Source organism: Panthera leo, chromosome D4 (genome assembly GCF_018350215.1).
Source record: "Panthera leo isolate Ple1 chromosome D4, P.leo_Ple1_pat1.1, whole genome shotgun sequence".
In the NCBI taxonomy this organism is placed as follows: domain Eukaryota; kingdom Metazoa; phylum Chordata; class Mammalia; order Carnivora; family Felidae; genus Panthera; species Panthera leo.
In genome coordinates, this window is record NC_056691.1 from 87,574,032 (window position 1) to 87,586,512 (window position 12,481).

At 61.9% G+C, this 12,481-nt stretch overlaps 1 protein-coding gene across 1 annotated transcript; it reads right to left on the reverse strand.

Annotated features, from left to right (window-relative positions):
- Nucleotides 1-6,414: 6,414 nt before the first annotated feature.
- CD4H9orf50 (chromosome D4 C9orf50 homolog) lies at nucleotides 6,415-12,240 on the reverse strand. Its single transcript, XM_042912124.1, has 7 exons — nucleotides 11,706-12,240; nucleotides 11,373-11,463; nucleotides 11,155-11,271; nucleotides 8,983-9,146; nucleotides 7,272-7,437; nucleotides 6,910-7,084; nucleotides 6,415-6,629 (listed from the first exon to the last, which is right to left on the reverse strand). The coding sequence occupies exons 1-7, from the start codon at nucleotides 12,238-12,240 to the stop codon at nucleotides 6,561-6,563; spliced, it is 1,317 nt and encodes a 438-aa protein (XP_042768058.1). The 3' UTR covers nucleotides 6,415-6,560.
- Nucleotides 12,241-12,481: the final 241 nt, after the last annotated feature.

Sequence of the window (12,481 nt, forward strand, 5' to 3'; positions counted from 1 at the left end):
AGGCTTAGAAACAGACTTCAAAGGCAAGCTTTGAATAAACAAAACACAATAAAAATAACTCTGGGAACCCAAATGCTGAATCACAGCCCCAGGCCAGCCCTCCCTGACAATAGGCGCAGGGCCTTAGGGCTGGGGCCTGGAGGGGGGGGGAGGGCGGGGGGGGGGGGGGGACCAGGCATCCTCAGTTGTCTCGCTCCCCCCATCCCCCCCCCCCAGCAGGCCACCTGGCCCAGCCCCACACTCCTGGCCTTGCTGGGACCCCCACCAGCTCCATTCTGGTGCCTCTGTCAGGCTGGAAGGGTCTTTTGCCCAAGTCTTACCTGTTGAGGACAGGAGAGGGGCTGCGGGGGAGGCCTGGGTGCCTGGCCAAGGCAGGCACTGTGCATGGGTGACCAGAACGCCCACCCTTGCTGGGTGACACTCAGTCCCGACGTCTCCATCAGTAAAGTTAAACGACCCCCACCCCCGAAAGAGCCTTCTATGGTGTATCAGACTCTGAAGTGAGAACACGAACTGCAAAAGAGTGTGTATGATACAGAACGTATGGAGAATTGACATTACTCTATAAAAACAGAGGCCTGTCCATACTCCCTCGTCTGTGCGCGGAGTATCTCTGGAAGGTGCCCAGGAAACGGGGTTACCTAGTGGGAGGGGCCAGGACTGGGTGCTGGGGTTGGGGGTGCTGGGAGGGGTTTGGTGTTTGGGGCTTGTGTCTGCCCATCTGCCCAGCCTCCCTCTGTCTGGCCTCTCCGTCTCTGCCCAGCCAGCCGGAACTCGCCACAAGCCTTCCAACCAGCCAGGCGGGGGTCCAGGCTTCAGGCCAGTGCACCTGCGGGTGGCTCGAACCCTCTTCCTGGGCAGTCTGTGTGGCCCCCGCAAAGCACTCGCCAGTTTAACGTCTGTGTCCAGGACCAGCCGCACAATTTGCAAGGCCCCAGGGCAGAAGGGAAACGCAAGGCTCCTTGCTTACAGCCCATCCATCGCGGGGGCGCCTCGCTGGCTCAGTCGGTGAAGCGTCCAACTCCTGATTTCAGCTCAGGTCAGGTCATGATCTCGCAGGTTCGTGAGATCGGGCCCCCTGTGGGGCTCTGGGCTGACAGTGCAGAGCCCGCTTGGGATTCTCTCTCTCCCTCTCTCTCTCTCTGCCCTTTCCCCATCTCAAAATAATAAGTAGATAGATAGATCGATCCAAGTAAATAATAAAAATAAAATGGATTGAGAATTTCTAGATCACTCCAGAAGACCATTAAGCCCAGTGCAGGGCCCTTCTCCTGCAGGAGTCACACATCGGTGAAGCCGGGCCCCTCTGGATCTCCCTCACCAAGGCCCCCTGAGCTAGGAACACCATCTCTTCTGTTCCTGGAGCCCAGGACGGAGCCCGGTACACAGTAGGTGCTCCATTAATGTGTTCTGTGAATGAATGAAGGAACAGCAGTGGAACCGAGGAGCGAGGAGCAGCAGCCAGAGCCAGCCTGCTTACGGGGGCCGCAGCCCTGCCCTCTTGGCAGGGGGAAATCGGAGCTTCTGCCCTGCGCTCCCCACACACCCGCCTGTGCTCCACCACCCCCCCCCCCCCCCCCCATCACAGCATAAGCCACTGTTATCTTCTCTGGAGCTTAGCTGTGTGACCCTAGGAAAGTGACTTACCCTCTCTGTGCCCTGTTTCTTCATCTGTAACTTTGGGCTCGGGGCAGTGCCTCCTGCATCCCAGAGTTGTGCCCTCCTTCCCGGATAGGTAAGCTTTAAACCTGGCCGTCTTTGGACCCCTTCTGCCACCAGCAGTCACCAGCTCAGTAACTGCCACACAGTCATCATTCCTCTGTTGACTCCCGGCTGCGCTCTAAGCTCGGTGAGGGCAGGGCCCAGGTCTGTCCTGCTCGCCCTCGTTGATATTACAGAATGGCTGTGGCTGTTACAAGTCACTCGCGAGCCAACCTGGCCGGGGGCGGGGGTGGGGGTGGGCAGGGGCATCTTCCCCCGGAGAACACAGTCCGGGTCCTCAAGGTGCCTGGAAAGTGTCTCAGCCAGCAGGTACTTGTAGGAAGCTCCTTTTAGGGGATTGCTGGGCCCTGCAGCCGGGAGAGCGGGAAGACTGCCCAGAGCCCAGCAGGGGGAGGGGGGCTCCCTGGAAGCTTGGGGGTGTCACCACAGTCCCCAGGGCGGCCAGGTGCAGAAAATAAACCAGGCAAACCCTGGTGGGTGAGTCATTAGTGGTCCCCAAGGCCCCCTGATGGGAGATGGCAGGCAAGCCGCTCCTGGGGTCCGAGTGCACCCTTCAGGAAAGTTCCGGAGCCCATCCTGGTGGGTCCCATCCCTGCTTCTGGGTTGGACTCTGCCCAGCACCCAAAACTGGTTCCGATGGGCCCCGGGGACACAATGAGCACGTCTTGCTTCCTGAGGCTGTTTATAGGAGAATGTTGAGGCTTACACAGGGCTGCTTGGAGGAGGAAGCACGCGTTGTCTCCAAGCAGGGCTTAGATGGCCTTCGACAGGAGCCCCTGGAAGGTGCAGACCATCTGTCACTCAAGACATATTTAGGAGAGAATGACAAAGGGGCCCAGAGGGGCAGAAATGTTGGGGAGAGGGAGGGCACAGGGGGAGGGATTTAGATAAATGGCAGACAAAGGCAGAGGGACTGGAAGGAGCAGTGGACAGCCCCTCATGGCTCGTGGAACACCCGCCTTTGCTTCTTTCCAGTCGATAGTCCTCTCTGGCCCCTTGCCCTCCCCCTCAGCCCATGTTGGGACTTGTGGCACCAGCCTCACGGCAGACACCTTGGCTGCCACCTCCCTACCCAGAGATCCCCGTGGCTCTGTCCAGGTCTCATCACGCCCCCATCTCATGGCCCCGAAAGGCCCAGGTGTCCACCCCATGCCCCGTGAAGTGGCTTGGGTCCCCCTCTGTGCTCCCAAAGCCACGGGACCCCCACCATAGCCTTGACACTCTGTCCCGGAATTGCCCCTTTGAACCCATGTCCCCTGCCGGACTGTGGCCTCCTGAGAGCTGAGTTGATCATTCTGGTGCCTGCTGCGTGCCCAGGGCCCCGCCTGTGTGTGGCACACAGTAGGTGCTCAACAAAGGGCCTTCGTAATGCAAGGGGCTGTGTTCCCCAGGGCGGCTCATGTCCCCAGAGCCCCACTGGGGACTGGCTTCACTCGGGTTCCCATTGCTAGAGGGACTTAGAAGCCTGTCTCCGTCTGGCCCCTCTGCTTGGAGCCAGGACAGCCTTTCCCACTTCATCCCCCCTGGGAAATCTTGCGACTCCCTGCCTCCACGCCCTCCCCAAATTTCCGCCTCTCCAAATAAACCTCTCCCCCTAATCGAGGCTCCCGGGTGGCTCAGTCAGTTAAGCGGCCGACTTCAGCTCAGGTCACGATCTCGCGGTTCGTGAGTTCGAGCCCCGCGTCGGGCTCTGTGCTGACAGCTCGGGGCCTGGAGTCTGCTTCTGATTCTGTCTCTCTCTCTCTCTGCCCCTCTCTTACTCATACTCTGCTTCTCTCTCTCTCAAAAATAAACATCAAAAAAATTAAAAAATAAAACAAACATTAAAAAAAAATTTGTTTTAAACAAAAAAACCTCTCTCCCTGATGGTGCCCTGCTTCTCCCCAGTGCCCTTGTGCTGGAGTGTGGCCCCGGGCAGGAAGCGTCTTCCAGAACATTCCACTTCGCCCCAGGGGGAGAGGGAGCCCACACCGCATGGGGACACGGGCACCTGCTAAGTGGCGCAGTTGTGTGTTCGTGTCGTCTGCCTAATTTGAATCCTGACTCCGCCACTTAATCCGTGTGACCTTGAGAAAGAGCTTAACCTCTCTGGGTCTCGGTCCCACATGAACGGTTGTACTGAGAGCAGTTTCTGAGAGAAGAGCCGGAGGCCGGGCGCTGGCTTAGGACCCAGTCCCAGCTCCGGCTCCCACGTGTGTGCCAGCCTGGGCAAGACCCCTAATCTCTCTGCACCTTGGAGTCCTTATGAGCAAATGGGGCTCGGGCGACGCCCTCGCAGGGTGGAGAGGTCCGGGGAGGTAGGGAGAGACAGGGGAGAGGAGCAGCGATTGTCCTGCCTCTCCATCACTTCCTTCTGCCCTGGGTCAGGGGTCACTCCTCCCTCTCGGCCACCCACCAGCCGGAACCAGCCCCCACGGCCCCCACCTGGGTCTGACACAGCTCTGCCATGTGGCCCAGGGCAGGGGCAGGGGTGCAGGGGGGCAGGGGTGTCGGGGATGGAATGGGGCCCGGGGATATGAGAGCTCAGGGCGAGGCAGAAGAGCTGGGGTGAGTGGGGGAGAGTGCACCTGCCGTGCACCCCGCCCCCCAAGGGGGGGTCCGTTCAGGTGGGTGTGAGGTTCGGGGAACAGAAGCCTCCGTGGCCACTTTCCGGGCCTTCCAGACATGCTTCTGCCTGCAGCCCAGGAGGGGGCTGGCCACCTGCCAGCTCTCAGGGGAAATGCACCGGCGAAAAGGGCCCTATGGGGACCCCTGGGGGAGAGGACCCTGGGTGCTATCAGGGAGGGGGAGGGAGAGACCCAGAACCCGGGGACAGCTGGACAGAACCTGGAAAGGCACCCATCCTCCTGCAGCCTCCGTCCCTTGCTCCCGCCCCCCCCCCCACCTTGCTGCTCACCCCAAGTTCAAGGAAGCCCTGCCCGCCCAGGGGCGTGTTGGACCTCTAGGAGCCCCCAGGACAGCCGGCACCGGGGCGGGCCCTCTTGACACAGAATCCCTGTTGTCGAGGAGGCAGAGAGGGAGAGAGAAGGGAGGAGGGCAGCCTGGCCGGAGAGGAAAAGCAGAAACCCGGGACGGGGAGGGAGCCAGGAGGGGATGGGCGAGGCCGCGGGGAGGAAGGGAGGCGGGGAGGCGGGGAGGCGCGGGACCCCCCGGGTGCAGGGTCCCCCCTCCCTCCGCCCCGGACGCCAACCGGGATGGTCCCGGCCGCCCCCACTCCCTCCCCCCTCCCTCGTGTGCTCCACGCGGGCCTCGATCTCCAGGCCCGTTGCTGGCAGCGCTGCGGCCGGCTTGGCCGTGTGGGGCTTAACCGCCACAAAAAGCAGCACGGGAAGCCGCGGTGTGGGGAGCGGGCCGTCCCCCCGAGGTCCGCCGCGAACCCGGGGCAGGTGGAAGGCGGCGGCGCGGGCTCGCGGCGGGAGGAGCGCGCGGGCGGGAGACGCGAGCGAGCTCCGCGCGAGGGGAAAAGTTTCCGACCCCTTCGCCGGAGGCTGAGAAGTTTCGGCCGCGCTGGGCGGCGCCAAAGCCAGGCCAACACTGCCCCCTGGTGGGCGCGGCGCGGCGCTGCAGCGGGCGGCGGGGCGAGGGCGCGCCTCGGCCCTCCGGGAGAAACTGAGGTTCAGAGAGGGCGGGGTGGGGGCGGCGCAAGGTCGCGGGGAGGGGGTGCGGTAGAACCAGGCCTCCTCTGAGACCCGCGGGCTCTCCAGGAAACGGAGATAGCAGGGCGGGGTGGGGGTGTCGTGGATGCGCAGAAAAGGGGATCAGGGACCGAAACCCCATCCGGTGCCCTGGGAAGGGGAGGTGTAGCCTTGCCCCCATCCCATTCCCCACAGGGTTTCTCCAAACTGCCTAGACCTGTGGCCTTTCTTCTGGAAGCAGGGCACCCCTGAAAAGCAAATCTTCCCCATCCACTACCCTCCTGGCCCTAAGATCTCCACAGCCTATCCCCTCCAGCCGTCCTTCTGTCCCCCCCCGTCCCCCAACTCCCCTACCCCCGCCCCGTCCCATCCTTCCCTACTCCGCAGGTGCCTGGGTGTGGATTCCGTGGCTGTTTCCTCACTGGCCAGGAGGTGGCGATAAAGACCTGGTTGGGGCCCCAGCGCAGCTTCGCGGACAGAGGGAAGGGGGAGGAGGGGGCTTAAACTTCCGCTCAGGAGATTGGGCCCAACCTGGCAGACGGCTGTACGGGGGTGGCGGTGGGGGTCGGTGCAGGGGTCAGATAACCTCCGCCTCGTCTTTTGCCGCCTCTTGATGTGATTTCGAGCACCGCCCGCTCCTCCCCCCACCCACCACTGGGGGAGAAACATCTGGCCCCCACCCACGCTGCTGCTCGCCCCCCTCCCCGTCCCCCCCGGGACCAGGTGGTGTGAACCTGGCCTGGGGAACGCAGAAGGCAAACGCTTGTTCACCCAGTGGGAGTCTGCCCCCCTTCCTTCCAGGGTGGAGGTCAGCAGGTAGATCGACGCTGGGGCTGGGGCTCGGGGCAGGTGTGGGCTGATCTAGGTCGACAGAGGCTTGGTCCCAGACTTGGGGCGTGGCAGGGCCTCCCATCTGCCAGGAGAGGGGTTCACTTGGAATAAGCCTTGGGCCTTGAGGGTGCCTTGTCCCCACCCCTCAGCCTCATCCCAGCCATGACCTTGTCCTCTCCCTCCCTTCGGTCCAGGACTCCCAGAGAGCAGCAGTCTGGCACCTGGAGAGCCTTGTAGGGTGAGACCCGGCAGTAGGTCCCAGCCACCTGGAATGTATGTTTATTTGGGGGACAGGAAGGGCCTCTTCTCAGCCCTGTGTCCACACGTGGGCTTGGGCTCCAGTGGTCATTCACCTGGGCGCCTGCTGTGACGTCACGGAAGGCAGGAGCCCTTAGGGCGGCCTCGGTTCAGGACCAGCGCCACGCTGGGCAGGAAGGACTCCTGGAGTGACAGGGAGGGAAGAGCTGGGCGCTGCGGGGCCTCTGGCCAGGAGACGGGGCTCTCTGGGCCCAGGGGGATTCTCTGCCACTGCCCAAGAGGGCAGGCAACTGGGGTCAGCCCCGTTTTCCAGAGGAAGAGACGGAAATGCAAAGAGAGCCCAGCGCTCGCAAGTACTGGGCTGGGGGGCTGGGATCCGGATCCGTCCCACCCCTTAGCCCCAGGGGGCCCGGCCACCGGCCGGGCAGGGGTGCTCTAGGAGACGCTGCCAGCAGGGGCTTACCAGCTTCTGGCTCCAGGAGCTGGGCGATCTGTCCACCTGCTCCAGGATGCTGTGGGCTTCCAGGAAGGTTTTGAGGCCACTTTGCGGCCTCTGGGTGGTGGCCCTGGGGATGAAGGGCAGGCTGCTTTTCATGGAGGCATCCTCAGAGAGGTGGCCCTGTGGCTCCTGGGGGGCCCTGAGGGGAACAGAGGTCTGTGAGCTGCATGGCCCCCGAATCCCTAGTCCCCCCGTGGTTTCCCCCGGGCCCTCAGAGGCCCAGACCCTTAGCCTGCCGGCTGCGGGGTGGGGAAGTCTACGGGGCAAGGGGGGGGGGTGCCCTGGTGATGCGTGTGGGTCCTGCCTCTTCCCCCTGGAAGCCTCACAGGCCCGGGCAGTCCCAGCCGAACGAGATGCTGGCCGTGGCCTCCTCCTGGGCCCTGGGGCACAGGGCTTTGGGCAAACTCTCCAGCCATCTCCCGACACTCCTGAACACCCGTTCTGATGTCATTGACCCGGTGGCTATCCCCTTCTCGATGTGGCCCTGCCGGACTGGAGGAGAGAGGGCTCCAGTGAGAACTCTACCTGGAGGGGGCACCGGGTGGCACCCCCACTCTCCCCTCCTCCCTCTGGCAGGCAAGGCCGGGCCGAACCCCGTCTCCATGGCAACCCAAGGCTCCCCAGCGCCTTATGGCTGCCTCCAGAGAAGGCTCAGGTTTTAAAACTATCTTGCGTGACTGTCTCTGCCTTTATTACCCACGCTGTGCCCCACCACGCACATGCCCACTCCCGCGGCAGCCCCCACAAGGGCCTTCTTTCCCGTAGTGGGAAGGCCAGTCACGCCCCCATCGAAATCCAGAGACAATACCGAGATTTCTGCAGGGATGGAGGGGGCTGGGAAGTCAGCAGCCGAGCCCCACTCTGGTGCCCTGGGATGTGACGAGCCCCACTCTGGCGCCCCGGGATGTGACCACAGCTCCTGGGGCCCGTGGCTGACGAGGAAGCTTCTCCCAGCCAAATGCCATTCGCACGAAACCGTGTCTCCCTGGGGGAACCCGGGCTTCTCTTCTCGGCCACCGTGTGTCACCTGCTCTCGGGGCTTTGGCTTCCCCATCAAACGACGAGAAGCTGGGCGAAACTGCAGCTTCTATTTGCAATTTCCTATGACCTTAAGGGGCCTGGGGAGGGTCCCTTCCTAATCAGCGAAGGTCCGGGATTTGGGGGCTTTAGCCCACAGCTAGGCTTTGGAGCAGCCTCTGCTCAAACTGCACACAGTCGGTGCTCAATAAATGGATGCAAGCTGTTGGGAGGCCCTGGGGCAGCTATATCCTGTGAAGTGAAGAGGCCGGGCAGATGGAGAAGGGGGCGGGGGGGGGGGGGCGGGCAGGGCAGGTGATAAAGGTTATACCAGAGCAAGGACACGGTATTCTTCCCACCTGCCTCTTGACACCTTTAGAAAACACTGGAAACTATGCCAACGCAGACACTACCACATCCATCCCCCACCAAAGAGCTGAGAGCAAACTTCCATCCCAGAACCCAGGCCCGGTGACTGCCAGCTTCTTTGCTGGACCAGGCAGTGCCTGCCTCCCCCAGAGAGACGGTTTGATCTTCTGGACCTTTCTGGGCATCTCCTCAGCCAGGCAGGCCTTCATGGATACAGGGAGAAGATGCTTCCGGTGGCTTCCCGTCTTCTTCCGCCCCTGTAGGCCATGGAGGGGACCAGACGTGGGGTCAGGAGGCTGTGGGGGCCTGTCCCCAACGTGGGCAGATATGACACGTGCGAGCCCTTGGCAGGAAGAAGTCCTCCTGTGGTGCCCGGGCCCGGGCACCCATTGTTTCCTCCAAGGCGGCTGCTCCCTGGTGCCTCCCACGTTGGGACACCTCTGCAGGACCTCAGCCCCTCTCCTTGGCCCTCGAGGAGCCTCCGACACTCTCCGGAGAAGCCAGTGCAGGTACCTTGTCCGTAGGGTCAGTGGATTCCTGGCCTTTTCCGGGCCGGCCCTCACTCCCAGGACCCAGGGCCGCGGCCTCTGCTCTCTGGGCTCCAGGCTGGAACTTTCTGGAGTCCTGGGGCTCCCCCTGCTGTCTGCTTACCTGCCAAGCTACGTTCCCAGTAGCGGAGCGCGCTGTCCCGCAGGGTCTCATCAGCAAATCGCACGCGGAAGGGGCAGAAACGCCTACGCTTCTTCCCCGAGCCTTCTCCCGAGGAGCTGTGAGTGAGCACAGTCTTGAGCTTGGGGGTCTGGACACCGTGGGGCCTGGCGAGAGAGGCAAGGGGGCCGGCTGAGTCCCCAGCCGCACGTTCCACCCGGGCCACGCACACCCGCTGGACCAGAGCTCGCCGTGTATGCTGAGAGCCCCAGCGGCCGGCCTCTCCTGAGTACCCCACGCCGGCCGGGCGATGGGCTCAGGCACGTAACGGGCATCCGTCTACCCGTCACACCCACACCACCCTGGGCAACATGATTATTATTCCCATTTTACAGACGAGGACAACTGAGGCACACAGAGATGTTCTGCAACGGCCCAAGGTCCTACGGCCGGTAAAGGGTGGAGCCAAGATCCGAATCTTAGCTCCAGAGCTGGCACTCTTATACATCAAGGAGTTCAGCAGCGAGAATACGGCCCTTCCCGGCCACGTGACCCGGGGCAGCCCGCACTCACGTGTCCATTTTGCAGTTTTCCCCTTTAGGTTACGTATTGTGTATTGTAGGTGTGATAACAGCACCCTTATAAGAGGGCGCTAGGTCTCCGATAACTTACTTGAGGCATCCAGTACAGGCCTGGCCCCGGGGCCTGTGCTCAGTAAAGGGCATCTGTTATTGCTGCACGTATTGCTATTAATTTCAGCCTCAAGGGCAAGGCTGCAGAAGGGCCGGCTCGATCCGTCCGTGGATCTGTTACTCAGAAACGCCACGTTCAACTTTAAGTACACACGGATTGACGTATCCGCAGCCATTTATCCGACTGTATCTCTGTGTCCGTGTGGATCCCCGGAAGGGATCCTGTCATCAGCCCACTAAGGAGCCAGGAAGCCAGGAGATGTCAGGACAGTGCCAGGCTATGGGCATTGGGACCTAGCGATCCCCCAGCTGCCTGCTCTGTGCTGGCCGCAGGGCCATATACAGGTGCACCCCAGCCCTGCCCCTAGGACTGGAAGCTCAGCTTCTCCCGTCAAAGGCTCCCGGAGCCTCATCCGCCGCACCCCGCTGTCCCCTGCAGGGCCTACCAGGGAATCTCGCACACCATAAGGTGCGCAAGCATTCGGTCTTCAATGCGAAACGCTGTGAATGTGTCTCTCTCTGCCGTGTGTCATAGTGGGGATAACGAGTTCCATACTTTTCCTTATTATATCTTGGGAGAAGTGTGTTTATTTGGCCCCACTGATTTAAAGTTCCCGGGTTGGCAAATGGGTTTCGCTCCCGGCACCCACGCCGATCCGTTGGTGGCGCCGGCCTGGAGCGCTGTGTCAGGGCGGGTTCGAGGCCCAGTGGGGAAAAATGCTGTGATCCGATGATACTGTCAGCCATGGGCCCAGAACGAGAAGGAACGGCATGGATGTCACGTATTTACTCTTTGGTCTTTAAACTCATGGGCGATGTTTTTCACCTTTCACCTCTGTCTAAGCCTGTGTATGCTGGGGGAATTTTTTCTGCATTCTTTTTCCTCTCCATTAGAGCTATGGCATCGAGTCCAGGTAAGCTCTAATGCCCAGGCTCTTCTCCAGCCTCCATCCCTTGTCTTATTTCCCCCCATATTTGACATATAGTCAAACCTAATCAGAGTTAGAGGAAGGAATGGACCGATGAATGGTGGGGTGGGCAAAAGGATGAACGACTGGGCGGGTGGATGGACGGACGGACTGATGAATGAGTTCAGGAAAAGGTCTGAATAGAAGGACTGGGTCTTAGGAGGAGGCGTAGATGTACGGACGGGTGGATGAATGCCTAGACAGACAGGCATGTGGACTCATCTCTGGCTTTATAACGAGACTACAGATGGACAGTATCCTGGATTTACAAGTGCGTGGAAAGGTTTGTAGATGACTGATCATCAGATTCCTGGATGGTGCATAGAATTGTCAGAGTTTGTGGATAGAGGGATGACTGGCTAGATGGACGAATGGATGGAAGACCTGACTCATGGATGGACACATAGATGGATGTGTCGGCGGACAGGTGGATAGATTCACAGGTGAAAGACAGAGGAAAGAACAGAAGAAATGCTTTCTCCCACCCCCCATAACGCCAGCCTCTTGTAACTCACTGGTTGGCCTTTTTGAAGGTGATGAATTGTGAGCGATCTCTCTTCAGGGTCCCCAGGGCAGGTATCTGATGCAGCAAAATCTTCTTAAGACTATTCTGGAAGTACGATGGCTGGCCCCTTGAAGACACACAAGCCACACCTGGCGTGAATGGCCAGGGTCCCCACCCTCGGAGCACTGATGGCAGCCCTGTCCCCAAAAGCAGGTCAGCGACACTCACCGCAGGTCTGAAGGGAAGGAACAGTGGGGACACCGGGGAAGATGCTGGCAGTGCTCTGACACACTCTTTTTTGATTGCCGTGCTGAGGATGCTGGGAGCCAGGAGGAGGGGGGAAAGAGCTATGAGCCTTCCCTTGGGGACAGTCCTCACTAGGCTTTTCCTAGCTACGCGGCCTTGGGCCTCAGTTTCCTCATCTGTACTACAGGGGCAATGGTAGACCCGCCCTCAAGGGGCGGTCGTCCGGGCTCTGCCAGGCATCCTCAACTAACAGCCGCTTCATTCATTCCAGAAATGACTCCGCCCCGCCCCCTGGGGTCCTGGGCGGGGCCTCACTCGGTGGCGTCGCCCGGACGCACTCTGCCCCCGTCCGCTGCAGGAACTCCCGGAACTTGCTGGGGAGGAGCTCTCCTTGGAGCGCGAGCAGGGAGTCCGGGGTCTCCCTGGCCGAGCCCCTGCAGGGGTCCTCGCTCTCTCCAGGCCTGGGGCGCCAGGGCGCGGGGTCCCGGGGCGCCCCGGCCCGGAGCAGGGGCGGCAGCAGGAGCGACCTCAGCTTCGCCCGGTTCTCCGCCGCCCGCTGGGCCCCAGTGGGCAGGGTGGGCAGGCTCAGCGGGGCGCTCCTGACACCCACCCCCAGCTCTGGGAGCGAGGACCCGCCCCACCACCCGTCGTCGCTCCCCGAGGCCCTCGAGCCCCGGGTGGCCCCCGCGCCAGATACTCCCCGGATTTGGGGCAGGGGCAAACTGGGCAGCAGCGGGTCTCTCCTTCGGCGAGCGCGGTCGCCGGGGAGCCCCTTGGGCGCCACCTGCTGGGTCCAGGGGTTGGGGGACGCCACCTGCTGCGTCCAGGGGTTGGGGTGACGCCGGGTCATGTCTGGCCCTGCGCTCAGCTCAGGGCGTCCTCACGCCTCAGTGGGGGCGGGGGGGGGGGTGCCGTGTGAAGTGCAGAGGAGGGTGTACACCAGCCCCCAGGCCATAGTGCCCAGAGCCGGGTCGTGTGGTTTGGGGGTAGCGCCCCCGGTTCGCCAGGCAGTGAGCGGCTTCAGGCTAGAGCTCGCCTAGCCTCTGTTTCCTCACCTGCCAAATGGTCACGTCAGAGCACACACCTCTCTG

Excerpts from the sequence above, each read along its gene's own strand:
- CD4H9orf50 (XM_042912124.1), bottom strand. The coding sequence starts at position 12,240 with ATGACCCGGCGTCACCCCAACCCCTGGACGCAGCAGGTGGCGTCCCCC. Across the intron at positions 7,438-8,982 it reads CTGGGAACGTAGCTTGGCAG|TCCGGCAGGGCCACATCGAG; the intron begins GTAAGCAGACAG and ends TCTCTCCTCCAG. Across the intron at positions 7,085-7,271 it reads GGCTGGGACTGCCCGGGCCT|GGCCCCCCAGGAGCCACAGG; the intron begins GTGAGGCTTCCA and ends TGTTCCCCTCAG.